Genomic DNA, 27,433 nt, shown 5'->3' with positions numbered 1-27,433 from the left:
GTTTGAGACTGAATCTCGACTTGCATCTTGATGATACACAGTACATTATCAAAACTGTTGATATCTGCCGCTCCAGTAGGTAAAATGTTATTTCATTGCTTTAATTTGCGTTCTAATAACTATGAAGGTGACTGAGCATCTCATGTTTGTAAAAGCCTAAATGTAGATTTTCATTTTTATCTTTAGAAGACGCCAAAAGACTCATGTACCCATGTTACAGGTATGGACTGCTGATAAACCACATCCACAAGAAGAGGTAAATTGATTTCAATCTCTTGTGGTACAAACTCAGTCAGCTCTTGAATAGATTCTTATCTCTGTAAGATACTTAGACCATTCCATTTTACCCCTTGGCTATGTTTCTGCATTTCATGATAGCGCCTTTTCATAGCTCTAGGTGTACGGTAGATTTTTAATAGATGATAGAATGTAATTGAAATATTCCCTTGTTCTTTGGGATGCCAGCTATTACAGAGTTGACATATACTTATGTAAATGCTCAATTTGAAAAATGTAAAAACAAACAGTTCCAAACAGACTTTATAAGTAAAATAAAAACAAAAACTTAGCACCTTTTTTGTACCGTCTTACAAGTTAGCTTACTTTTGTATCCTGTATTTTAAAGGGTAGTGATATTTTCATTTTGTCTAGTCAAAATGTTAATTATATTAATGATTAAAAATTAATCTGTCTTTAGTATTTAGATTGCCTGTGGGCCCAGATTCAGAAATTGAAAAAGGATCGCTGGCAGGAACGGCACATCCTAAGACCTTATCTTGCCTTTGACAGCATCCTGTGTGAAGCACTGCAGCACAATCTGCCTCCTTTTACACCACCTCCTCACACTGAAGATTCGGTGTACCCAATGCCAAGGGTCATCTTCAGAATGTTTGATTACACAGATGATCCCGAGGTAGGTGACCTACTAAAAGTCCTAGATACGACCTGTGTTGCATTGTGCGTGTGGGTTAATCCCGCTCGAATTATGCCTGTGGTGTGTTTTAATTTTGAGTTGTTTTTTGTCTAAGAAGGTCAATAGCAATGAAGTTAACTTTTTAATTCAGTGAATGATATCACTTCATTATGCAAGAAATTGTATTTGGCATGTGTAAATAGATTAGAGAGACATGCACAGTTTGCAGGCTAAGAGTGTGGGTTTTGGATTTTGAGAGCTACATTGGGTTGTGTTTTAATCTTGGTTTAGTCAAATACTAGCTGTGTGAATTTGGGAAAGTTGTTTACTTCCCTGTGCTTTCGTTTTCTGAAGGTAATATTAATAGTATATATCTCATGTTATGAGGATTAAATTATTATTAACATGTAAAATGCATAGAACAGGAACAGTGTCTGTCACATGATGAATGCTCAGTCATTCTGGCCATTTTTCTTTCTTTTTTTTTTTTCTTCTTTTCGAAATGGGGTCTCACTCTGTTGCCCAGGCTAGAGGGCAAAGGTGAGATCTAAGCTCACTGCAACCTTCGCGTCCTGTGCTCAAGTGATCCTCCCACTTCAGCCTCCTGAGTAGCTGGGACCACAGGCATGTGTCACCTAGCCTGGCAAATTTTTTGTATAGTTAGGGTTTCACCATGTTGCCCTGGCTGGTCTCGAACTCCTGGGCTCAAGCAATTCGCCCGCCTCATTTTCCAAAAGTGCTGGGCTTACAGGCATGAGCCACTGCACTTGGCCATAATTATACTTAATAAAGTTATTTCTCAAGAAAACCACCTAGTTTTAGATATGGTCCCTCTTTCTTTAGGCAACACAGCTTGTCTTGTGATTATTCGTATTGTATGATTATTTGAAAACAAATATTTAAAGTATTTTTAATTAAAAAGTTCCAAAGATTAGTCTAAGCTGACTTTATCGTTTTTAATATACGTATTCTTTATTTCAAAGTCAAGTTTCCTGGCAGCCATGGTACTATTAAAATTGTATATTGTACAATTAAGAAAACTTACAATTTTCATTGTGGGTGCTATCCTGTGTATCGTTAAGATGCTCAGTGGTATCCCTGACCTCTACCCTCTAAATGCCAATAGCACTCTCCCTGCCTCAGTTTTGACAACCAAAAATATCTCCAGAGAGTGCAATAGGTCCCCATGAGGGCAAAATTAACCCCAGTTGAAAACTATTGCCATAAAAATTAATATTACCACCTAAAGTCAAATTTGAGTTTCTTTCTCCTATTGTCACTTTTCTGTCCTCTGGTAAAGTGCTTATGACCAGTAGGAATTTAGTATATATGCAATCTATTTCGGAATAAAAATTTGTCAGTCAGTTACATATACAAAATTATCAACTGCCCTCTGCTATATTCCATATGTAACCAAATACTTTAGTCAAAATTTTGTAATGATCTACTTAGATATATTTAACTGAAAATCTGGTTTACATTTAAGACTGCTAATGTTTGTGATCAGATTTTTTTTTTTTTTTTTTTTGTGCAAGGGAAACTAGAATGGGACCTCAAAATTTTTTTCTCCTGTATTTATATTTAATTGGTATCACCTCTGTAAGGTGCATGTCCATCCCTTGCTAGAAGAGTATAAATATATAAAATACTTACTACTCTCAAAATGAACAGGATTTTGTTTTTGTTCTGGCCTCTTACAAGTTGTTTATTAAAAAACATTAGAAATTGTAAAAAAAGATTAAAATCATCCAAAAGTCATTATTAAAGGTCTGTTTTGTGTTTTTTGAACCTGTTTGCTGTGAATATGCTTAAGAATGAAATAATGCCATATGGGGAATATATTTTTTTTTTTGAGACGGAATCTCGCTCTGTCGCCCGGGCTGGAGTGCAGTGGCCAGTTCTCAGCTCACTGCAAGCTCCACCTCCCAGGTTTATGCCATTCTCCTGCCTCAGCCTCCGAGTAGCTGGGACTACAGGCGCCCGCCACCTCGCCCGGCTAGTTTTTTGTATTTTTTAGTAGAGACGGGGTTTCACCGTGTTAGCCAGGATGGTCTTGATCTCCTGACCTCGTAATCCGCCCATCTCGGCCTCCCAAAGTACTGGGACTACAGGCTTGAGCCACCATGCCCGGCCGGGAATATGTTTTAAGCTTAGACGATATATTATGGGTATCTTTCAATTCATACATGATTTTTTATGGCTATGTGGTATTTGAATAGAATTTTCTGTCTCCATAGTTACTAATGGAAATAATTCACTCCCTTGGTTTAAAAAATAAACTCTGTAAGGCTTGTATTATCCAAAGTTATTTAGTTTCATATAATAATTGGTGTGTAAAGTAGGCAGTGGTTGTATGGTTAGGTATGAGATGTAGTAGAAGAAGCACTATAGCTGATACTCTGGGGTATAAGTGAACATGGCAATGGAATTTACTGAAATATAGAGCTTTAACACTTCAGAACTTTTATCCCCACCACCCAGTATAGTGCCTGGAACATTATAGTCTCTCCAATATTTGTTGAATAAGTGAAAGAAATCTGTGTTCTAGGCCTGTAGTGTACACATTTGATTTTCTTTCCAGGGTCCTGTCATGCCAGGGAGTCATTCAGTGGAAAGATTTGTAATAGAAGAGAATCTTCACTGCATCATTAAGTCCCACTGGAAGGAAAGGAAGACTTGGTAAGATTCTTTCCATAGTACTTTTAGAAGGGAGAGAAAGCAGCAATTTTGATGATTCAGTAAGAGCAAAATGTATGTTGAGAGTGTAAGAAAATTTTATCCTCCTGACTCTCTGTCTCACTAAAATCAATTTCTAAAAACACTTGCATTACTTTCTTGAGGCTCTTCACCCTTATATAGTACTTTTCAAGGTGCTTTATAGTAATAAGTGTATGATGCCAGTCTTTTTGGTGTGGGTATTTAGCATATGCTATGGAGAGCTTGAATGGCAAGTTATTTTGGGTTTGGATATCAGTGGTTTTGCTCTGTTTTCAAAACACCCAAACTTTGGAGTTTTTTTTTTTTTTAAATAAAATTTTCTTAAACTTTGGAAAGTTTGGTTTAGATTTTAAAGTGGAAATGAGTATAGTATTTTGAGAGTGATCTACTCTATTAAAACTTCTTTAGGTTAGTACATCTGAATATGCTTCCTTAGTATTATTACCTAGACTCCTTTTGATCTTTCAAGAAATTTTGGATGCATTAAAGATTTTCCTTGTGGTAGACAGAATAATTTATGCCATAGTTAAATGAAGTAACTGAAATCTAGGACATTTCAAAGAAGATTTTTCTTTGCTTATATCTAAACACATTGCTTTTGAAACTGCTTATTTGACTTTTCATGTGTCTTCGTATACTTATTAAACTTAAATTACACTTTTTATAGTGCTGCACAGTTAGTGAGCTATCCAGGGAAGAACAAGATCCCCTTGAACTACCACATAGTTGAGGTATGCATTCCATGTGGAGCTTGTTTTTGAATTTCAGAATCTTTCTGTTGCCTTTAAAGTATAATCTACTCTTGGCTTATGTATTTATTTATTTATTTATTTATTGCTACTTATCTGGCATTCAAAATTAACAGAGAAGCGAGGAAATTGCTGTCAGTTTTGGTGCTCTATTAGCCATGTTAGGAAAGAGAAAAAAGGAGATTGAAACCAGTAGCCAAATGGAATTTTGAGTTGCCTATAAGCTATTTATATAGTATGTCTTCATTCATGGATCGTTGTTGTAAATAATGTAAGTTACTTCTAGCTCTGGTAATACATTATCCACTTAACAGATATGTAAGTGGCTTAAATACTTTAAAATACCATTTTAGATAAATAATACATCTTTAGTTGTGTTTATCTGGCCTCTCAGTACTAGCATAAACTTGGTTAGTGTATTATTTCCTGTAACACCAAGTATAGATGAATCATCATTTATACTTAGAAATCTAAAGAGCCAAGCAGTTTAGAAATAGAGTAGCAACACTTTTGACTTCATATTGACTCATACAAAAGGTTGATGTTAGTATACAGTTGAATACATTATAGAGATGTATATCAAAAAAAACAGTGTTCATTTGACATGTGAGTCAAACTGTTAACTGCATTTTTTTTTTTTTTTTTTTTGAGATGGTGTCTTGCTCTGTTGCCTAGGCTGGAGTGCAGTGGTGTGATCTTGGCTCACTGCAGCCTCTGCTGCCTGGGTTCAAGCGATTCTTCTGCCTCAGCCTCCCGAGTAGCTGGGACTACAGGCGCACACCACCACGCCCGGCTAATTTCTGTATTTTTAGTAGAGACAGGGTTTCACCATATTGGCCAGGCTGGTCTTGAACTCCTGACCTTGTGATCTGCCCGCTTGGGCTCCCAAGGTGCTGGGATTACAGGCGTGAGCCACTGTGCCCATCCCACTGCATTATTTCTTTATATTAAAGTATTCATGGACCAGGCTCTGGCCCATACCTATATTTCCAGCAATGTGGGGGGCTAAGGCAGGCTGATAGCTTGAGCTCAGGAGTTCGAGACCAGCCTGGGCAACATGGCAAAATCCTGTCTCCACTAAAAATACAGAAAAAAGAAAGAGAGCTAGTTATGGTGGCATGCACCTGTAGTCCCAGCTACTTGGGAGGTTGAGGTGGGAGGATCACTTGAGCCTAGGAGGTCAAGGCTGCAGTGAGCCGAAGTTGTGCCTCTGCACTCCAGCCTGGGTAATAGAGTGAGACTCCGTCTGAAAATAAATAAATAGTATTCATGAAAGAGACAGCATAGATAGGATGTATTAAGAGTCTTATCGTCTACTGACTGATGCTGGATGGGCCTGATAGGATGTGTTAAGATACACATTTTATTAATGTTGCACTTTTGTGCTTTTTTTAAAAAAGTGCTGTGTGTTTCCTATCTTTATAAAACTTAAGTGTGCTTAATGCTGTGAACTTGGCTCAGTGACATGTCTGAAATGGAAAATGTCATTTTTAAATCTGCATAATGTATAGAAATTCATCAGACCGAAGTGTAGAAGTGTGAGAGATGGGTAAGAGTAAAGGATGCAGACTAGGGCTTTAGAATTCTAGGCAGGTGGTCCACCAGTTATACAGAGAGAGTGGGAAGGAAGTTTCCGAATAAGAGGCATGGCAAAGAAGTCTTGGACTGCCGGAAAGATCTGGGCATCTATTTCAAGTAACAGTGTGGAATGACTTGATTTTCTTGTTTACTGGATTCAAGCAGTTCTCCTGCCTCAGCCTCTCAAGTTGCTGGGACTATAGGTGCCCACCACCACACCCGGCTAATTTTTGTATTTTTTGTAGAGACAGGGTTTCACCGTGTTGGCCAGGCTGGTCTCGAACTCCTGACCTCAAGTAATCTGCCTGCCTCAGCCTCCCGAAGTGCTGGGATTACAGGCATGAGCCACTGCGCCCAGCCTAAGAGTTCTTGTTACTTATAGTAACCCAGAAGACGGAGGTTGCACTGAGCTGAGGTCGTGTCACTGCACTCCAGCCTAGGCAACAGAGCAAGACTCCATCTCAAAAAAAAACAAAAAATCCTTTTAGATTCTGGGGACAGTAAACAAGAAAAAAGCTGTACATCCTGACTCAACTGTGATGCTTTCAAAGTTGGAATTTAATTGCTTAGTTTTCTGGGAGGAATGTAGATCAAATAAGCATTAGTGTGGTATGTTTTTATTTGATTGAATTATAGAGAGAAGAAATTTTCCTTACAGTTTTCAATTTTAGATTTTTGTGTTTGAAAGAGCATAATTTTAAATATTAAAAAGTAATTCCATTTTCATTATGAATGCCATGCCATGATAGAGCTCAGATTTAGAATGTTAAGGTCTTTCTAATAGAAGTGCAAAGATAGCAGTTGGATTGAATTATGACTCATGATTCTTTTGTAGGTGATCTTTGCAGAGCTGTTTCAACTTCCAGCACCCCCTCACATTGATGTGATGTACACAACACTCCTCATTGAACTGTGCAAACTTCAACCTGGCTCTCTACCCCAAGTTGTATCCTTTCCTTTGTTTTTAAACTTAATCTTTTTGGCCGGGTCTTAGAAGATTATTAAATATTTCTGCTTGTGGGTTTAAATTTTGTAGGTAAAAAATGTGGCTTTTGAAGTGTGTTGTGTGTGTGTGGATTACATGTGTGTATTTTTATGTCTGTAAATACATATGTACCTCTAAATATGTAGATATACGCTTCACTGTTTGGGTCAGGAAGTTCAAAAATAGACAACAATGAAATTTGTTGCCTAGATTGGGTTTTCCTCTCACAAAAGATTTCTCTGAAGCATGTGATGCTTGCTGTTTGATACAGCATTTTACCCACAGTAGGACTTCTTTCAGAGTTGGAATTAATCTTCTCAAACCCTGCCACTGATTTATTAGCTAGGTTTCTATGATATTCTAAATCCTTTGTTGTCATTCAGCAATGTTCCAAGGAGTGGATTCCATCTCAAAAAACCACTGTCTTTGCTCATCCATTGAAAGCAGCTTTTTATTTTTTAAAGTTTTATTATGGGATTGCAGCAATTAATAATAATGGAAAAGCTTGCTTTATTGTAAGAATTACCAGTATGTGACACAGACGTGAAGCAAGCATATGCCATTGGAAAAATGGTGCCAGTAGACTTGCTCGTTGCAGGGTTACCACAAACCTTGTTTGTTTAAAAAAAAAAAAATGCAATTTCTGCTAAGCACAATGAAGCAATGTATGCCTGTGCGTATGGAGGAGCATGGGGAAATCTGGGAGGCGATGAAAATATTATCTTGATTTCATGAGTGTGTAGAGGTCAGATTAATTATACATCACTGATATTTCAAAGCTGTAAAAAAAAAATCAAAAACAAGATCGATTGTATTAGAATATGTTCAACGTTATTAATCATTATAAAGACTTGAAATGTTTTATTTCTATTCTTGTCTATTACAACTTATTTGGGATAAAAGTGGAGAATAGTTTTCCTTATCTTAAATTCACAGCTTGCACAGGCAACTGAAATGCTATACATGCGTTTGGACACAATGAACACTACCTGTGTAGACAGGTACAGTAATTGCTTTACTGCTGAGCTGAGTTAGCAGCTTTTACTTCCTATACTTCATAAAGGAATTTGATAAAGACATTTTTAAGAATTTCCATGTTTAGTTTTTTTTCTTGCCTCCCAAAATAACCTTTGTAGAATAACCAGACTCATACTTGTTTAATGTAACATTACGTTTTTTGATGTCCATGCTATGGTTTTCTTTAATTTCATTCTCTAGTCAAGTATCAAAGACTATACTTTGGCTCTGCCATCTATAAAATGTTCTATCTGCAATTTCTTTTTTTTATTTGAGATAGGGTCTTGCTCTGTCACCCAGGCTGGAGTGCCGTGAGATGAGCATAACTCATTATAACCTTGAACTTGTGGGCTCAAGCGATCTGCCTGCCTTAGCCTCCATCCTGGGTAGCTGGGATTACAGGCATGAGCCAGTGTACTTGTCCTATAATTTCATCTTTTTTTTTTTCTTCAGTTTCATCATCGTTTATATGAGGAAAATAATATGTACCTTGGAAGTTGTGAGAATTAAATAATAAACATGTTAGGTGCCCACACAAAACAGATACTAGAATTGTATCTGTCATTGACCTAAAAAGGATAAAGAGAGTTGGTAGAAGATACAGCTGCATGTAGGGGAATATGCTTTTCATTAACTCTGTAAAATCGGGTTTTATCTATCTGTTTGAAGGCTTATGTAAGTTTCTGTTCTAAATCCCAGCCATTCTTCCTTTTTCTCTCCCCACCACCCCTTCTCTACATAGGTTTATCAATTGGTTTTCTCATCATCTAAGTAACTTCCAGTTCCGTTGGAGCTGGGAAGATTGGTAAGTGATGGTGTGTTTTATCCTACTTTTCTGTAGTCAAAAAACTGCTAATTTTTAAAACTGTAACATAAAAGTGACTGAAATATTTAATTTCTTGGAAACTATTTGTAGTTAAGTATAAATAGTTACAAGTGCAATTATAACTTAAAACTTGTAAGTTGTTATAAGTTCACAGATAATTATAGTACAAATGAGTGTAAGTGCAGATGATACATAAGAATTGATAAAACTACATTTCCTCCTCAGGTCAGATTGTCTTAGTCAAGATCCTGAAAGTCCCAAACCAAAGTTTGTAAGAGAAGTTCTAGAAAAATGTATGAGGTAAGTTTTTTGTGTTTTCTCCTTTGTTTAGGTCTTTTAACTTCTTCGGGAGGATTTCTTTCTCTTCTCTGCACTTGTGATATGTGTTCAGAATATTGGATTCAAAATCTACTTACTCATCTTCTATCCCATTTTTAATCAAGATTTAGGCTAAAATAATTAGGCAACCATGCCATACAGATTCCATGTGAATTTAAGCCGGTAAGTTCTTTTAAAGATGTTACAGGCTGGGCACAGTGGCTCACCCCTGTAATCCAGCACTTTGGGAGGCCAAGGCGGGTGGATCACATGATGTCAGGAGTTCAGACCAGCATGGCCAACATGAGTCTCTACTAAAAATATAAAAATTAGGTGTGGTGGCACATACCTGTAATCCCAGCTACTTGGGAGGCTGAGGCGGGAGAGTTGCTTGAGCCAAGATTGCGCCTTTGCACTGCAGCCTGGCCGACAGAGCGATACTCTTATCTCAAAAAAATTAAAAAAAAGGATGTTATGTATGAAATGAATTCAGATTTATAGAAAAGTTGGCACAACAGTACCAAGAATTCTGTATCCTGTTCACTTAGATTCCGTAGCTATTAACATTTTTATCATGTTCGCTCTCATGCTCACTCCCTTTTCCTCTCTCTCTAGAGACCCGTTACGTTGGTTTTCCTTTGAGAATCAGCTGCATACCCAGCTGATGTAACAGCCCATTATCCTTTAATGTTCCATTACATATCTTCCCCAAACAAAACCACTCTCCTACCTAGCAAGCATACAGCCTTCTAGATCAGGAAATTAGCTCTGGTACAATCCTACCACATAATTCACAAGTGCTGCTGAAATTTTGCCAGCCATCCCAACGTCTGTATTTCCTGTCTAGTCTGTAATGTTTTATTTTTTTTTTTTGGAGACAGAGTTTCACTCTGTCACCCAGGCTGGAGTGCAGTGGCGTGATCTCCGCTCACTGCAAGCTCCTCCTCCCAGGTTCACGCCATTCTCCTGCCTTAGCTTCCCAAGTAGCTGGGACTAAAGGCGCCCGCCACCATGCCTGGTTAATTTTTTGTAGTTTTAGTAGAGATGGAGTTTCACCGTGTTAGCCAGGATGGTCTCAATCTCCTGACCTCGTGATCCACCCACCTGAGCCTCCCAAAGTGCTGGGATTACAGGTGTGAGCCACTGCGCCCGGCCTGGTCTGGAATCTTATCCAGGTATATGTGTAGTGTTGAGTTGTCATTCTCTCAGATTCCTTCAATCTTGAACACTTATTTTTCTGTCTTTGTGTTTTTACCAGTTTGAAAGAGTCTAGACCTTACTTGGATTGCTCTGATATTTCTCATGAGCAAATTGAAATTGTTAATGCTTAAATTGTTGATGCTCTTGGGGTGTCACATCTAGAGGCACGTGATTCCCACCCCTGGTGATGTTAATCTTGATCCACCTGGTCATGGCAATATCTGCCAGCTTTCTATACCTTAACCTTACCATTTTTCTCTTTAGTAGAATTGGTCAGTATTTTGTGGGAGATATTCTGAAGTTTTACTCTTACTCTGTTCTTCATCAGATCTCCATCCTGCTTTTAGCAGCTACCAGTAAGATGGTTGCCAATTGATGATTTTCTCATTCCATTATTTTTTCTACATTTATTAATGGGCCTTCTGTAAGAGCTGTCCTTTCTCCCCCATTTATTTATTCCTTTATTTATATATCAGTAGGGACTAATTAATTTATATTTCATTCGATGGGTTATAAACTATGAGAATCATTTATTTTGATGCCCAAATTGTCCCTGATGTGTACATGAGGAGTCCTGGTAAGCTCCATATATTTTGTTTGGTTTTGTTTTTGTCTTTGTTTTTAATGTCCCCCGCCATTCATTGAGCATTTCCTTATTTTCTAGAATAACATGTTTAGGATCATCTTGCATATTTCTCCTAAATACCATATTCTATTAGTAAAGGACTAATGGAATATGGTATTTAGGAGCCAAGATCTGGGCACTTGATGTGCTCATTGCCATTGGGGTGTCATTGGTTCTAAGCCTCTTGGTGGGCACACATCCATCCATCCATAACTATTTTTAAGTCCACCTGTGTGTATATATGCCTCAATTTCCAACTCAGTACCTTATTTCTACACTTATTCTCTACCATGGTTTGTAAATACCTTCTCAGGCAGTAAGAAACTTGGCTCCCATTATCCTCAATATTTATTTATTTGATACAATGTAGCCAGTCTCCAAAGTGTACGGACTGTCATCTTCACCACACCCCATCATCATCCCACATCCTTGGCCACCAGGCTCATGAGCTCACTCACCCATACCTCAGTTGCAAGCCAGTAAGTTCCGCAGTATGCCTGAGATTTGGTGTGCTGCCTTAGACAAAAACTCAAAGGATTTTTTTTTCCTTTTACTCTTGGTTGTCAGCTGAGTTCAAGTTGTTGGAGATTGTGACTTTCCGGGTAAGTTGGGTGTTACTGAAGAATGGAACTGATAAAAGATATTTTCTGAGGCTGTTATTTGTATTGTAGGTTGTCTTACCATCAGCGTATATTAGATATTGTTCCTCCTACCTTCTCAGCTCTATGTCCTGCAAACCCAACCTGCATTTACAAGTATGGAGATGAAAGTAGCAGTAAGTAATGAAACAAATTTCTCTGTCTTTAAAAGGTACCAGTTCAAGTATATTTAAATTAGTTGTTTAAAGTGGAGAAATTGAACTTTTTCTTTTCTTGGGGTTTATATTTCCTGTATTTGAAGGGTGGTCTAGCATTAGCCACGTTTTATTTGCCCTATCATCATTTTGAGGATTTGGTTGTGATAAAATTAATTAATACTGGCATATCTTTTCTTTCTCTTTTGAATGTGTTAAGTATAGCAAGATGAATTTATAGTTAGAACTTACTAAACTGAAAATGTGTATTTGTCATGGTGATAGAGATTACTTGAATTAATTATCTTGTTCAGGTGTGGTATTGAGAACATAGATGTCCATATTCTGTGGCAGTATGCCTTTAAAAGTAAATTCTTAATTATGATTTTCTTACCTTTTGGTCACATAATTTCTGAAATCGCACCATAAATCAGGGAGTGTAATTTGATGTGCCATTTTGCTCTTTGCACAGTATTTACACTTAATGTAGGTAGAGTATTATACATTGTTGATCACTGGTAGAGTTAGGTGTGGAGTTTTTTCCAACTTATCGTTTGCAGATTACACTTAACACAGCCCCTCCACGATCCTTCCATTTCATGTTGTGTAGAGGTTCTTCACATCTCACAACTTTCTGCTGTTCCTTGCTTTTCATACTGTACGCCTGTTTCTCCACCTCTGTCTCTGACTGTACCTGTTTCTCTTGAAATAAACTGTGTTGGTCCTGGTACATTTGCTATTTCATTATGTCAACTCTGAAAAATAGATATGATTATCAAAACCACAATGAGGAAATGGCTTCCAAGAGGTCAAACTAGAATGAGATTGCTTCTGAGTGGTGGAGCCCAAATTCAGGCGTAGGTGCACTGCTGAGTGGCTGTGCTCTTAGCCACTGTGCTTTTTGGCAGATCAAAGGTTCATGCAGCACTTAGAAGTGCCAGGTTTTGAGTTTTGTCTTGTACTCGTTCCAAGAATGATAAAGTACAGTCTTTGCTGTCAGAAAGCTCAGACTTTTGTTGAAGATTAAGCTTTCTTTTTTCCCCATAGGAATAACTCAGCCTAACATTCAAGGCCTTCATAACCATTGTTCCTACTTTGTTATTTTTCACTTCTCCCCACATGGGCCTCTACTTCTGCCAGGTCCATGTCCTTTTTTATTTTTTCCATACTCTTTGTTCTTGGCTTTGCTATTATCCCAGTCTGGAAAGCTCTTTCTAGCTCCACTTCCTTTTCTCCTTCTAGATTCTAGCCCAAGCTAGAAGGAGAAAGCTCAATAGCTGTAAATACTTTTTAACCTTTAGCAAGCCAGTTTTCTATTGCTCCCTGGCTGTGTCTAATGTGAATATCTTGGTTCCCCACCTGGAATGTAGACTGGTGACAGGGGATTCTGTTCTTCTTTGCCTTCTTTCTTTTAGAGAAAAAGCTCACAGCAGGTGTAATATGACCATCCTCACGTGACTGTTGTAATTTACTTCATTCATTCTAGTAACTCCTACTCTATGACAGGATTGCCTTTTTTGTTACCTCTTTGTCTGCCTTACATTAAAAGCAGATTTCTTGTTGCTCTGGTGATGCCTTACGGTGTATACTAGCACAAATTTTTACAATAAGGACTTAACTGATACCAATAGTAAATACAAGGAGTCCTATCACATGAGCATCTGACTTACATAGATTCAAGCTTGTGGACTCAGCAAAAAAGAAAAGTACAAAAACAAAAACCTCTCTAAACTTGGCAGCCATTACCTTGTTGAGGCTCAGACTTCGTTTCCATGGTCCCAAGGAAAGAAAGAGGAAATGGGTGTTGGCAAAATGAAAGAGAAGTACGTTGGTTCTGGGCTTTTGAGCCCGGGAGAGTTGAGGGCACTAAAAGACAGTTTAACTTTGTCCACTCTTCTCCTTACCATTCATCTTGAGGATGATCAGCACCTTGTACTCAAAATTTTACTTAGCTAAGTGTCCTTAAGGAATTGTTGAAATGAGAATTGTCCCTTTTTAGGTGAAAAACCATTAACCTATTAGAAAAAGCTTACACATGTGGTACTTTTATACAGATTAAATATTGACCTTGGGATAAAGAGCATCCTATTTTGAAAGGAAGAATTTAAAAAATTTTTTTCTCAGTTATTTAACTATTCGTTAGAATAGTCTTGAAACCTGATCTGTCATTTCCCTTACCCCCAATTATGTGTTTAGATTCTCTTCCTGGACATTCTGTTGCCCTCTGTTTAGCAGTTGCCTTTAAAAGTAAGGCAACCAATGATGAAATCTTCAGCATTCTGAAAGATGTACCAAATCCTAACCAGGATGATGATGACGGTAAGTAGAATTCAGTATTTCTTGAGTGGAACTATGTATAGGCCAAGTTAAAGCATAAACATAACTCTGGCAACATGATGCGCTTAAAGTAATATATCTGTATCTGTTTGACCTGTTCAGACTGTTGGTTGTTCTTAGCATCCCAGGTGTTTTCCCCTTATATAAAAAGAGATCCTAACATTTCTGTGATAATACCTTCCTTAAGAATATAAACTTCATCGTAAATACAAAGTGAAATATGTTACCACACAAGGATTTTTAACCCCTGCTTTCACCATAGGTTCCTGAATAGAAAGAACTTGGTGTGTTATAAAGTTCGACATTTTCTCCAAGTCAAGCTATTAGAATAATAATGCTTAACATTTACTCAGTTATATACCATGTAATTCCAACCAGAATCCTAGGTGTTTTTCTGGGCAAGAGTGGGAAAATTGACAAAATAATTTATACAGTTCCCTGAATCAATAAATGGATATGCACATAGAAAAACTACTTCATCAAAATAAGATATTAGTGGCCTTTGGATATTTATTACTGGGATTTTGTTTGGATATCTCTAAGAAACTTGTGTTATGATATTAGAGAAAATGAGTTTAGAAAGCATAAGCCAAAATGATGGCATTAAATTTAGACATTGTCAGACATCTTAAGACATAAGCTTGTGTTAAGGGTTTGCTGGGTTTTTTTGTTTTTTTGGGGGTTTTTTTGGTATTAATACAATAGAGACTATGAATAAGGAAACCTGTGTGATTTTTTTTTTTTTCAAGGAATGGATGATAGAATTAAGACAGTCACATAAAACTAAGAATTAAAATTACATGTGGTTTCATATTTGCAGTGTTTGAAATCAGTGACGGTCTTTTATTGTTTATTAGAACTAAAAAACATTACACAAATGTCTGTATATAGATGTGAGCATACCATCTATTTAGCATTTGAAGTAAGGCACCAAGGAATTGCTGTACTTACATTTTTCTATTTTACTATAAAATATTTTTCAGATGAAGGATTCAGTTTTAACCCATTGAAAATAGAAGTCTTCGTACAGACTCTGCTACACTTGGCAGCCAAATCATTCAGCCACTCCTTCAGTGCTCTTGCAAAGTATGTATGAGTACAGAGCCTTTCTTGAAGGTTTGGAACTTTGCTTCATGAACGCCAGTGGTATAGTAATTTTTACCTAAGATTGTTGAATATGAAGATCTTAATAATGTATAATTGGATACAGTGGGTTTGGGTTTGTGGTAGCTAAAATCCATATCCTAAGGTTTCCATCAGTCTGTTTGTACAGTTGGCATATGTACATGGTAAGCGCTTTTTTTATATAGACATTTAAAGTAGTGAAAAACCTAGATTTTTAGGACAGTCATATGTAGTTGGAAGTTCCTACGCTAAGTATCTTTGCAAAACAATGTAGGAAGAAATTAGAATCACCTACATTGTTGGGAGCCACCCAAAGGTTGACATCTAAAGACAGATATTTTTAACTTGTTAGACAGGGTCCAAAGGAAGAAAGAGCACATAGATTTTCCTCCAACCAAGCAGAGAAACTGAACATCTCACCCCATCTCTGCTTCCAAGGCTTTATGTTACTTGCAGGGTTCCCACAGAAGATGCAGTTTGAATATTCCACCGTGTTTGAAGACAGTTCCTTAGTCCTTACCTATTCTTGTACTGTAGCCCTGGGCTAACGGTAGTATATTGTAAATGTCTTGAGATTTTGTGACAGCTTCCTTAAAAACTATGAATCTCTAATCACACTTTTTGCATCCTTAATGGTTAATACTTACAGTTATTTTGCATTTGTGTATTACATTATAAATTGAGTAACATTGAAAAGGCTTTGGAAACACTAAAATGTTTAACGAATAAGTATATATGATATTTTTTTCCCACCATTATCAAAAGGTTTCATGAAGTCTTCAAAACCCTAGCTGAAAGTGATGAAGGGAAGTTACATGTGCTAAGAGTTATGTTTGAGGTGTGGAGGAACCATCCACAGGTAAAAATTATTTAATTAGACATGTTGAAGCTCTGATTATATAGGTATAAAAATAAGGCCGTTAATTGCTGTTGTTTTGTTTGTAAAACATGAAATTTGACTCTGCCTAGATAATGGTTTTTAGATCTAATTCTTTCAGTGCTATGAGAGTAATGATGTTTGATTCATTCTTGAAAGAGCAAGCATTATTATGATTTGGTTTTGAACTATAATATCTCAACATATTTTAAATGTTCAGCAAGAGGTTTATCTAGTCTATCCAATTTCTAAATACAAGCTCCAGATTTCTCAAACCTTGATATATATTGTGTATTATAAAGAAACATTTAAATAAATTTCATAAAACAGTTGAGTTTTTAATGATAAAACATTGTTTTACATTTATCTTCTGGGGTTCATCAAAATTATGTATTTTTTTGAATAGGTATTAGTATCTGAAATTTAAATTTTTTTTTTTTTTGGGAGACAGAGTCTCACTCTGTCACCCAGGCTGGAGTGCAGTGGCGTGATCTTGGCTCACTGCAACCTCTGCCTCCTGGGTTCAAGTGATTGCCCTGCCTCAGCCTCCCGAGTAGCTGGGATTACAGGCGTCCACCACCACATCTGGCTAATTTTTGTATTTTTAGTAGAGATGGGGTTTCACCATGTTGGCCAGGCTGGTCTTGAATTCCTGACCTCAGGTGACCTACCTGCCTCGGCCTCCCAAAGTGCTGGATTACAGGTGTGAGCCACCGTGCCTGGCCAGTTTTTTCAAATTTTAACTGTTACTATTCAGAGTTTTTGTTTAGTCAACCTGTTTCTTGTAGTGCTAGAGCAAAGCAAAGGGGAGAATAAATCTTAAGACCTAATGATCAGGCCAGGCGCGGTGGCTCTTACCGGTAATCCTAGTGCTTTGGGAGGCTGAGGTGAGTGGATCACTTGAAGCCAGGTGTTTGAGACCAGCCTAGGCCACAGAGTGAAACCCTGTCTATACTAAAATTACAAAAATTAGCCAGGCATGGTGGTGCACACCTGTAATCTCAGCTACTCAGGAGGTTGAGGCAGGAGAATTGCTTGAACCTAGGAGGTGGAGGTTGCAGTGAGCCGAGATCGTGCCACTCCACTCCAGCCTGGGTGACAGAACAAGACTCTGTCTCCAAAAAAAAAGACCTAATGGTCAAATTGATCAATCAGTTCTACAGCCATCAAAACTAAATTTTATAGCCCTCCTATTTTACTTTTATGGCAGCAGTGTCGTGGCACATATACATGTGTATGTGTGTGTGTGATTTACTTGAATAATTCTTCTCTGTAGATGATTGCTGTACTAGTGGATAAGATGATTCGTACACAAATAGTTGATTGTGCTGCAGTAGCAAATTGGATCTTCTCTTCAGAACTGTCTCGTGACTTTACCAGGTAATATGAATTATTTTATGAAACTTGTGTTCTCTAAGAATTGATATATGTGTGGTCTCTTATACATAAGCTTCAAATTCTGGTCCAAACCAGGTTGATATTAATATACTATGGTCCAATCTGGTAGGATTGGACATGGCAAAAATTCCTAGACAGTGGAAACATACACAGCCTGTCAGGTTGCAGCATCTCTTAGCAGGGACTCTCTTAAGTTGAATCAAGACTAAGCTAGTGAAGTAGAAATCCTGTTGAAGGATCCAGACTGTTGGGAGAGAAAACTAGCAAGAGCCAGCTATGTGCAGAGTCTCAGCTGGTCTAGATGGAATCAGGAAGGGTTCCAGCTTCAGTGGGGATGGCACCTGGAATGCATACCAGGAAGTAGGAGAAACCAAAGTCAAAGTAGATTAAATCATGGAGGGATCTGGGAAAGCTTGGTGATTACCAAGACACCTGAGGGATGGGGGAAAAGGGGTTGTCACCACAGTCATAATCTTAGGCTTAATGCAGAAGACCATTCTGCACTCATTCCCCCTAAAGGAAAGAGTTTTTGCTGTTTGGTTCTTATTTGTGAAGTTCACAGACTTTACAGTTGATAGGACCAGGACAGCAGGAGTTGACACAAAGCAGGAAACTAAAGCAAATTACTTGTAAAAACATAAAAATCCATCACAACCTTTAACTTTTCCACTGTATCTGTTATTGCCAGAGGACACTGATCTGAAATATACTGAATCGTTAGGGTGATAAGGTGTGATCTAAGGTTGTCATACCAGCCAGGTTGGCCTTCACAAATAAAGACAACAGAAGGACTTTTTCAGATTTGTAAACTCCAGAAAACTTAACCACCTGAGTATGTTTTAACCGTTGTCCTGAGTGATTTACATTTTCAGTTCATTTTATCCTTACCACATCACCATAGAGGAGGTTCCACTATTGTCACATTTTACAGAATAGGGAAGTGTCACAGAGTGCTTTAGCCTGCCCAAAGTCACACAACTAAGCACAGAGCCAGCATTCAAACCAGGCATTCTGGAATCGGTGTAGTGCTCATCAACTCCGTCTGTTCTTTAACACCTAGCTCAAATATTTGTAACTCTGCAAACGTTTCCCTGACTACAGTCCACCCCCTCCAGAGTTAAAGTGCTCTGCTCTTTTGTCCTATTTCCTAACATGCTAGACTTGGAGTTTTATGAACAGATTGTTTTATTATCTTCCACTTAAACTATTATTTGGGTCAAAATTTGTAGAAGGAAGTACAGTTGACCCTTGAACAACATCGGGGTTAGAGATACCGACTTCCCCCCACCTACCCCCACCCCCACACAGTCAAAAATCTGCATGGAACTTTTAACTGCATGGAAAATTTAACTAGTAGCCTGTTGACCAGAAGCCTTAGTGATAACGTAGTCGATTAACACATATTTGTGTTGTATGTGTTAATATCCTGTATTCTTACAATAAATTATAAGAGAGGAAACATTATTCATGAAGTGAGAGTGGATCATCATAAAGGTGTTCATCTTCATTATCTTCACATTGAGTAGGCTGAGGAAGAGGAGGTGTTGGTCTTGTCTCAGGTGGAAGAAAACCCATGTGTAAATGGACCTGCACAGTTCGGACCTGTATTGTTTAAGAGCCAACTGTACTATTCTGTGCTGGGTTAGGAGACCTAGTTTATAGACACAAAAGTAACTAAGAAGTTACTTTAAAAAAAGAAAAGAAAAGAAACACTTATGCAACAAACATGTTAAAGCACCTACAAAGTGATCTTAGTATGTATTTGCTAGTAAGAAAGCTGACTTACAATTATCTCATTCTTAGAGCCTATCAGTTGATACCTGTTATCAACTAATGAGTTTTTTAAAGGTTCCAAGAGAATAATTGCCTGAGTGTGTGCTAAAGTGTAAATAGTGTAAACCATGTGCAATCAGTCTCAGGTCACCATTTTGAGAAAATTTCTACACATAGTGTTTACATTTAGGAGAGGAAAAATGTATTTCCATTTTTAATGTTAGTGTCCATCATAGTTTGCCATTTCAATTCAGTGAGTATGTACCTCTAGTAAGGGATGGAAATAAGAAAAATGACTACACAGTACTGCCCCCAGGGGACTCACCTGAATCTAATGGGTGTGAAGATAGATATTTGCGCAATTTACAATAAAAGACCAATTCATAAGTATTGCTGGAGAAATATGACTAATTCAGCCCAGAGGACAGAAGGCTGTATCAGCTGTTAAGAATGAATAGATTATAAAGGTTGAAAGGTTTTATTTTCTATAACCATAGCTTGACATAAAATAACCAAATGCCATATTTCTTTAAGATTGTTCGTTTGGGAAATCTTGCACTCTACAATTCGTAAGATGAATAAACATGTCCTGAAGATCCAGAAAGAGCTGGAAGAAGCTAAAGAGAAACTTGCTAGGCAACACAAACGGGTAAGTTTTGTGTAAACTTGTAAATAGTTAAAGAAAATATACCAGAAACTCTGGAGAGGATTCAGAGTTCATTATCTTGATGGTATTTCATTTTTTTCTGAGCCCAAATTAATGCAGAGCTGTTTGCAGAAGCAGAAGAGGAGGAAGGAGCAGGTAGTGTGTTGTGTGCTGTTACACTGCATGATGAACCAGTTCAGGAAGCCACAAACTTCACTTTCCATAGTTCACCATCTCTGGGTCAGCCTCATGTTTGCACAAGGGAAGTAGCAGAAGGGAAGAGGACACTTGTATTTCTGTAGGAGTCTCTGGGGGAAGAGGGAGAAGACTATAGATACTTAACACTTTCCCCATACTGTGAGGAGGAATGGGGCAGTCATTCCCAAGTTAACATAATACTTCTCATAGTATTAATTTAGTATTGTAGCCATTTTGGAGGGAAGCAGTGAGTGACTTAACATGATACTCTTCCTTATGAAAGTATTTTCCAGTGTTACGTGTATTTATATAAACACAGACCTAAAATCTGTAAGGTAAATAGTGTCATCTCATTTTGTAGATGTTATAAAGTGAGACACAGAGAAGTTAAGTAGCATAGCTTGTAGGTTGCATAGCTGGTACATGACCAGATCTAGGTTCTGACACAAGTCTATCAGACTCCAGAGACTTTCTCTCATGCCACACTGTTTCTAGAAATGTGCTGTCCAACACAGTAGCTCCTAGCTGCATGTGACTATTTTAGTTTAGTTAAAATTAAATACAATTTAAAATTCAGTTCTTTGGTCACAAAACCGTATTTCAGGTGCTCAGTAGTAACGTGTGGTTGCCGTCCTAACAGGCCGCACATATTTATATAACATTGGCCCCATTGAAGAAAGGTCTGTTAGGTAGTAGTGCTCTAGAACCTTACCTTTGAGTGGTGTTAGGAAAGGACAGTCATGTACCCATGTGTCTAGAACATAAAGCAGACCTCATAAATGGGCTGTGTTTATAGAGAGAAAAGCAAGATTCTGTGAAATCCGAGAGCAGGGTTCTGATAATTTTGCTTAAAGCGGAGAGGAGATCAGTAGCTGGGGCCTTAGCAGTTAAGTATTACCTCAAAGAATTACCAGGCTTTCTAGAGTCAGTGATGCCACTTCTTGCTGAAAGTACCTTGGTATGTAACACCTAGAGCCACGTTCTGGCTCTGCCACTTTCTGGCTGGGTGATGCTGGGAAAGTCATCTAACCTCTCAGCCGGTTCCTTTCTCTGTCAAATGGAAGTAAACCATGCCTTGTTTTTCTTTTCCTTTAAAAAAAAATCAAAATTCTATAAACTCTTCAGAGTGAGCTGGAGGGGGGAATTATTAAAGCTTTACGGGAGTGTATTGAGCCCATCATTGCCAGCAGAAAGTCTTAAATGGCCCACTTTGAATTATTATATGTTGGCTGTAGCCATTTCTAAATTATAAGAAGAATGAGCAGGCTTGGCCCGTAGGACTTGCTCAGTTTTTCTATATGGCCCATGAGGAGATTAATGATTAGCAAGCTGTCTCCCTATTGTTACTGCTCAAATGGTCAAATAGTAATAAATTGTAGCCAAGTCCCCCATGTTGTTACCAAGACAAGTGCCACTAAATTTCCCTGGCCTAGATAAGAACCCATGGTATTTCTGAGTGAGAAGACAGTGTCTCTGAACCACAACAGGACTTTGAGGTATATGTGTGTGGGTGGCAGAGTGGGGGCTACTTTCACTGTAGAAAATAAGTCTTAACATTTGGCCAGACACAATAAAATGCTTCCCCTGGAGGAGATTTAACACACTAGAATCTAAATGGTATTTTCCTTTTGTTCCTTTGCCTTCTGTAGCGAAGTGATGACGACGACAGAAGCAGTGACAGGAAAGATGGGGTTCTTGAGGAACAAATAGAAAGACTTCAGGAAAAAGTGGAATCTGCTCAGAGTGAACAAAAGAATCTTTTCCTCGTCATATTTCAGGTATCTTGGCTTGGGACATGTATACATAAAAGGAAATAATACGTTTCTTTAGTTTTAGTTTTAAAAATGTTATTTTTCATTGTAAAAGGAAATCACATTTATAGAAGAGATTAAAAATAAAAAAATTTAGGAAGGAAATAAAAGTTCACTACTCAGAGGCAACCATGTATGTTTCTGAGTTTCTCTGCTGTTTACTTAGTATTCTTGCATGAGCATTTCTCCATGCTTGAAAAAAAAATTGTGGGTTGCTTTTGTTATATATGTCTCGTTTAATTATTCCTCATTGCTGATCATTTTCCTTCCATGAACATTTTAATACAGATTCCTGTTAACATTTCTGATTATTTCATTAGAATAGATGCCAGGAAGTAATATTACTAGGATAAGTAATTTAAGATCATTAAAGGTCTTTATGTATTGCCAGGAAGGATGTACCAACTCATGTTATTACCAGTCTGTCTTTCTAGGTTGACTTAATGAATAATGAAAGTTAGGCACACACACCACAAAGACAGGGTAGAACAAGCAATACTTTGGGGTTTCTTTGTCATGAATTTTTTTCTGAAGTATAAGATTCTATCTCTAGTACTACTTTAACTTCTCCCTTTCCAGCGGTTTATCATGATCTTGACTGAGCACTTAGTACGATGCGAAACTGATGGGACCAGTGTATTAACACCGTGGTATAAGAACTGTATAGAGAGGCTACAGCAGATCTTCCTACAGGTATGTGGGGAACTTTGATTAGATAATAAACAATACTATTCTCAGCCACAAAGATTTTTCATTAAAAAAAAAACCTTGTCAAATTTGTTAGGAGGCTATATAGTACCTGTTAGACCCTTCAGCTCATGTCCATTTGCTGCTACCATTGCTCATCAGAATATTTAGGCTTAAACTGATTCTATACCACTTAGATTCCTAATCGCAACCCCCTCCACACACCCCCGCCCCACCTGTTTTTTTGAGATGGCGTCTCACTCTGTTGCCCAGGCTGGAGTGCAGTGACACGACCTCAGCTTACGGCAACCTCCACCTCCTAGGTTTAAGCGATTCTCCTGCCTCAGCCTCCCACATTGCTGGGATTACAGGCGTCCGTCACCACTCCCAGCTAATTTTTGTATTTTTAGTAGGGACAGGGTTTCACCATGTTGGCCAGGCTAGTCTCAAACTCCTGACCTCAGGCGATCTGCCTCCACCTCCCAAAGTGCTGCTGGGATTACAGGCATGAGTCATGGTGCCCAGTCTCCTAATTACCATTTTCTGTGCTGGGGATCCTAGCTGTAATATGAAATGTAGAGGACAAAAATATCAAGAGGACAGTAATTGGATTTATAAGTCCCTAAAAAATCCAAGGTTCAGGTGGTAAACTACACAGAATCAAGGTAAGCTCCCAAGGGTCTCTCTGAAAAAGCAAAATGCCAGCACCTATTCTCACCTAGATTTAAGTTAAAGGTATATAGGAGAGTGGAGCTAATTCAGTGTGTCTTCAGACACTACTCCCCTAAATCTTCATTTGTTCATTCTAGAAGAATGATTAATGTAGAAGTCACTGTAAGTTCAATTATTTGAGCCTCCAAATAGGAATTCCCTGATTTTAGTTACTGCCAGTTTTAAAAGCTTTAACAGTCTCTAGTCCTACAGGAATCTCTGAGTGTTTTCAAGGCTTATAGAGGAACACATAGAAAAAGAGTATTTCATTTTCTCTTTATCTTCCGGTCAGTCCTTGTCTGGCTTCTTTTTAAAAAGTCATAATGTATTATGCCCTGATTGGGGAGTGAGCCAGCTGAACCTAGTGTGTAATAGTACTAGCAGCAAGCAGGCATTGCTGCCAGTGCCTTGAATCATGAATTCTATTTACATGAAGTTGGTAAGAACTGGATTTTTTAAAAAGCTATTGAGCATTCCTTTTTTTCATTCCCCCCCCCCCCTTTTTTTTTTTTTAAATGTTAGGGACTTTTAGGGGTCCATTATTCCTATCAGCACTTTATTTTCCCCTTCCTTTTTTCATCATTCTGCAGCATGGGTGGGCTGCTGAAGGAAATGTTCAACAAGATTATTTATATGCTTTTTCCTGACCTAACTACCCCCTTTTCTGTGTCCCTAGCATCACCAGATAATCCAGCAGTACATGGTGACCCTGGAGAACCTCCTCTTCACTGCTGAATTAGACCCTCATATCTTGGCCGTGTTCCAGCAGTTCTGTGCCCTGCAGGCCTAAGGGTCGTTTTTTCGTCATGTCAAGTTTTTTTTTAATATCTTAAAATAATTTGTCTTATTTTTTGATGGTTTGAATGCTTGCTTTCTTGTAGTATCTTTTCACTTCTTAAAGGAAACAAAGGGGGAAGAGGACAATGGATAGCATGGCATTACTTTTAATTGCCCTGAAAAGCAAATACTTCCTAATGGCAGTAATGTGACGATGACCATGATGTATTATATATGTGACAGATACAACTTCTCTGTGATCAGTTTGGTATTTTTTTCTCCTTAAGGCACAAAATAATTGGTTTGAGGTATGTGAAACACTAGAGGTCAACCTTACATAGTATATAGAACTGATGGGTTTACCCAGCTACCCAGTAGCATAACTTTTCACAGCTCGGGGATAACATGGCTGAAATAAAACTAAAAGTATGGTTTTTAAACTTTGGCATTTCATGATTTATCATCTCTACTCTAAAACTGGTTGTTTCTTACTGAAGGTGTTCTCCATTTGAAATTTTCTCTTCAAAGTATTTTTAAGTAGTATCTTAAGACACGACTTGTTAGTAATAAAAGTGTTACTAGTTGGAAGAGTAGTTCTCAAATTTGTCTTAATGTAAATCACCTGGCAATCTTTCAAGTTATTTTGAGGGTGGAACGCAGACATCCTCGGTAATCCTTAAAGTTTCCCCAGGTGATTCCAGGTTTGGTCACCATTATCTTAGAGCATCTACTCACTTCCTCTAGCCTCTGGGTTATTTGTCCAAGGTCTTGTAGTGAGTTACAGAATACTAAAGTGGATGTAGAAGTGGTCAGATTGACTGAAACCATACCCTGAATTAGATGTGAGTTTAGATTTTGTTTATGTGGATCCTGATCCAAAAAACTACGAAGTCCTGAGCTTGTTTCATGTATGGTGTTGATGCTGAAATGACAGCTGTTTGTAAAATAATACGCAAGTATGAGGAATTGTCTGACATTCCAAATTTAGAGGATTTTTAGACTTTTTTCATTAAACCTTAGAAAAAAATTACCAGTAATCCTACAACTACTGGTAGTGTTGTTGTGCATTTGCACAAAATAGGTATAATTTTTTCTTATTACATCCCAAGTTGATGCATTAAGCGTTTTGCATATTTTGATATATTTTCACTTTGGTTTACCATACATTTGAGTGGCTACAGAATGTGGTCCACTTAATAGACGGGAATTCCTAGGATTTTTAAATACCATACTATTTAAGACAAAATACAAAATATTCAGAAAAATCCAGGTTGCGTGGTGGGTTAGTAGAGGACTAAAACCAGGTTCTTGGCTAAATATTCTCATTTATACTGTTTCTCCTTCCCATTGCTTAAGCACAGCACAAACTATGTAATTATATATAATTACAGTTGACCCCTGAACAACATGGGTTTGAACTGTGTGGGTCCCCTTACACATGGGTTTTCTTCCACCCTTGAGATGGCAAGACCAGCCCCTTGTCTTCCTCAGCCTGCTCGACATGAAGATGATGAGGATGAAGACCTTTATGATGATCCACTTCTACTTATTAAATAGTAAATATATTTTTTCTTACGATTTTATTTTTTCTGTATTTTCATAAGAATATAGCATTTGGGCTGGGCGCAGTGGCTCATGCTTGTAATCCCAGCACTTTGGGAGGCTGAGGTGGGCGGATTACAAGTTCAGGAGATCCAGACCATCCTGGCTAACACGGTGAAACCCTGTCTCTACTAAAAAATACAAAAAAATTAGCCAGGCGTGGTGGCATGTGTCTGTAGTCCCAGCTACTTGGGAGGCTGAGACAGGAGAATCGCTTGAACCTGGGAGGTGGAAGTTGCAGTGAGCCAAGCTGCACTCCAGCCTGGGCGACAGAGCAAGACTGTCTCAAAAAAAAAAAAGAAAAAAATATAGCATATAACATACAAAATGAGTTAATAAACTGTTATTGCTAAGTCTCCAGTCAGCAGTGGGCTATTGGTGGTTAAATTTTGGGGGAGTCAAAAGTTACACGCAAATTTTTGTGCGGGGTGTCGGCGTTGCTAACCCCATGTTGTTCAAAGGTCAACTGTAGTTTAAAATGACTCCTGTGTCAAAAAACCAAAGGATAACCTTTAAGGGATTGGTAACTTTGACTCGAAACTGCTTTGTAATCTTTTCACAATGTACTGAAAAGTGTGGCTAGTTATGTTTGATCCACATTCTAGAGAAATTTGTAGGTTTTAATTTCTTTTCTCTTGGTCCTCTCTTCATGTATAATGGTTGCTTTTAACAGCTGTTCACTGATGTGATCCTGCTCTGTCCCAGTCTAGCAGCTTAAGTGTATGGAAAAACTGAACTAGGAATTGAGTTTTGAAGAAATAAAGGTATGTAAGAGCAAACATTCGACAGTTGCTGTCCCCACTAATGAAGTTCATACAGACAAAAGATGGCATGTCACTGTACATCATACCTTGCAATAAACACTCTGTTAAATTGTGTTGGTGCAATTTAACATGCTTTTGTCAAAGTAAACATACTGTTTTCCTAATTTATAATTACACTTGAAAATGAAAGAGGAGGAAGGGGCCTTGCCAACCTGTGTAGAGCAGATTTAGCTGTTAGTGATGTCTGGATACCAGGATTGTCTTAAACTGATAAGGGTGTAAAGGGTGAATAGAAGCATCCCTTAACCACACAGATCTATTTTCTGTAATATAGTGGCCTTGATAATAACATGCTCTGTAACTAGTGGTTATTATGTGCCAGGTGCTATAGGTTCACCCTATTAACTACTTCAGACAATCCTTTGAGAGATGATTATGCCCTCTTAACAGATTAAAAACAGGCTTTTGGAATAATTTACCCAGGGTCCACAGCTAGTAAGTGGAATCTGAACCTAGATCCACTTGGTCCAAGAGCTCCTTTCCCCCCCCACAATGCTCTTGCAACAACCTGAACCCCTAGTTATTCTGTTGTCATCAAGCTGAAAGCTTTTTTCCCCAGACGCATCTTGCTGCCCATTCAGAATCAGTTTTTACTGAGCTGTAATATTTAGCATAGCACATATTAATCGAGTGTGAAGGTGTTTAAAAAAATCAAACTTGAAAAATACATAAACATTTCTGTGTAGTCTCAATTATTTGGACATGACTTTTTTTGACTTAGCCTTTCTCTAAGCATCTCCGCTACAGGAAAAAACAAATGTTTAAACTTCTTATTCTATTTGTAGGATAAAATGTCATGTCAAACAATTTGAAAATATCCAGTCATTTTAACTGGAATTTGGTTTTGTCAAAAAAAAATCCCTAGACCCAATAATTGTTTTGACAAGATACGGGAAAATTTCACTAAAGTTGTTGCACATGCCTGAGGTGATGTGAGATTGGGTT

The 27,433-nt window shown here is 37.9% G+C and overlaps 1 protein-coding gene across 6 annotated transcripts in view; it reads left to right on the top strand.

The window, feature by feature from the left end:
• Positions 1-26,576, top strand: part of NCBP1 (nuclear cap binding protein subunit 1) — a 40,397-nt gene extending 13,821 nt beyond the window's left edge. For 2 of the 6 annotated variants that reach the window (XM_030920321.1, XM_010357649.2), the window contains 18 exons: positions 187-256; positions 698-913; positions 3,495-3,592; positions 4,299-4,362; positions 6,794-6,904; positions 7,880-7,944; positions 8,703-8,765; positions 9,012-9,086; positions 11,601-11,704; positions 13,919-14,041; positions 15,043-15,145; positions 15,950-16,043; positions 17,338-17,441; positions 19,767-19,881; positions 21,726-21,854; positions 22,467-22,580; positions 23,962-25,618; positions 26,338-26,576. In XM_030920321.1, coding sequence (XP_030776181.1) covers positions 187-256; positions 698-913; positions 3,495-3,592; positions 4,299-4,362; positions 6,794-6,904; positions 7,880-7,944; positions 8,703-8,765; positions 9,012-9,086; positions 11,601-11,704; positions 13,919-14,041; positions 15,043-15,145; positions 15,950-16,043; positions 17,338-17,441; positions 19,767-19,881; positions 21,726-21,854; positions 22,467-22,580; positions 23,962-24,075 — 1,762 coding nt within the window. In that variant the 3' untranslated portion in view covers positions 24,076-25,618; positions 26,338-26,576. Of the gene's footprint in view, positions 1-186; positions 257-697; positions 914-3,494; positions 3,593-4,298; positions 4,363-6,793; positions 6,905-7,879; positions 7,945-8,702; positions 8,766-9,011; positions 9,087-11,600; positions 11,705-13,918; positions 14,042-15,042; positions 15,146-15,949; positions 16,044-17,337; positions 17,442-19,766; positions 19,882-21,725; positions 21,855-22,466; positions 22,581-23,961 lie in introns of all 6 variants that reach the window. The other 4 variants (XM_030920322.1, XM_030920323.1, XM_030920324.1 and 1 more) reach the window with 3 other exon arrangements.
• Positions 26,577-27,433: the final 857 nt, after the last annotated feature.

This window comes from Rhinopithecus roxellana, chromosome 16 (assembly GCF_007565055.1).
Source record: "Rhinopithecus roxellana isolate Shanxi Qingling chromosome 16, ASM756505v1, whole genome shotgun sequence".
Taxonomy (NCBI): domain Eukaryota; kingdom Metazoa; phylum Chordata; class Mammalia; order Primates; family Cercopithecidae; genus Rhinopithecus; species Rhinopithecus roxellana.
This window is presented reverse-complemented; position numbering and strand designations above follow the sequence as displayed.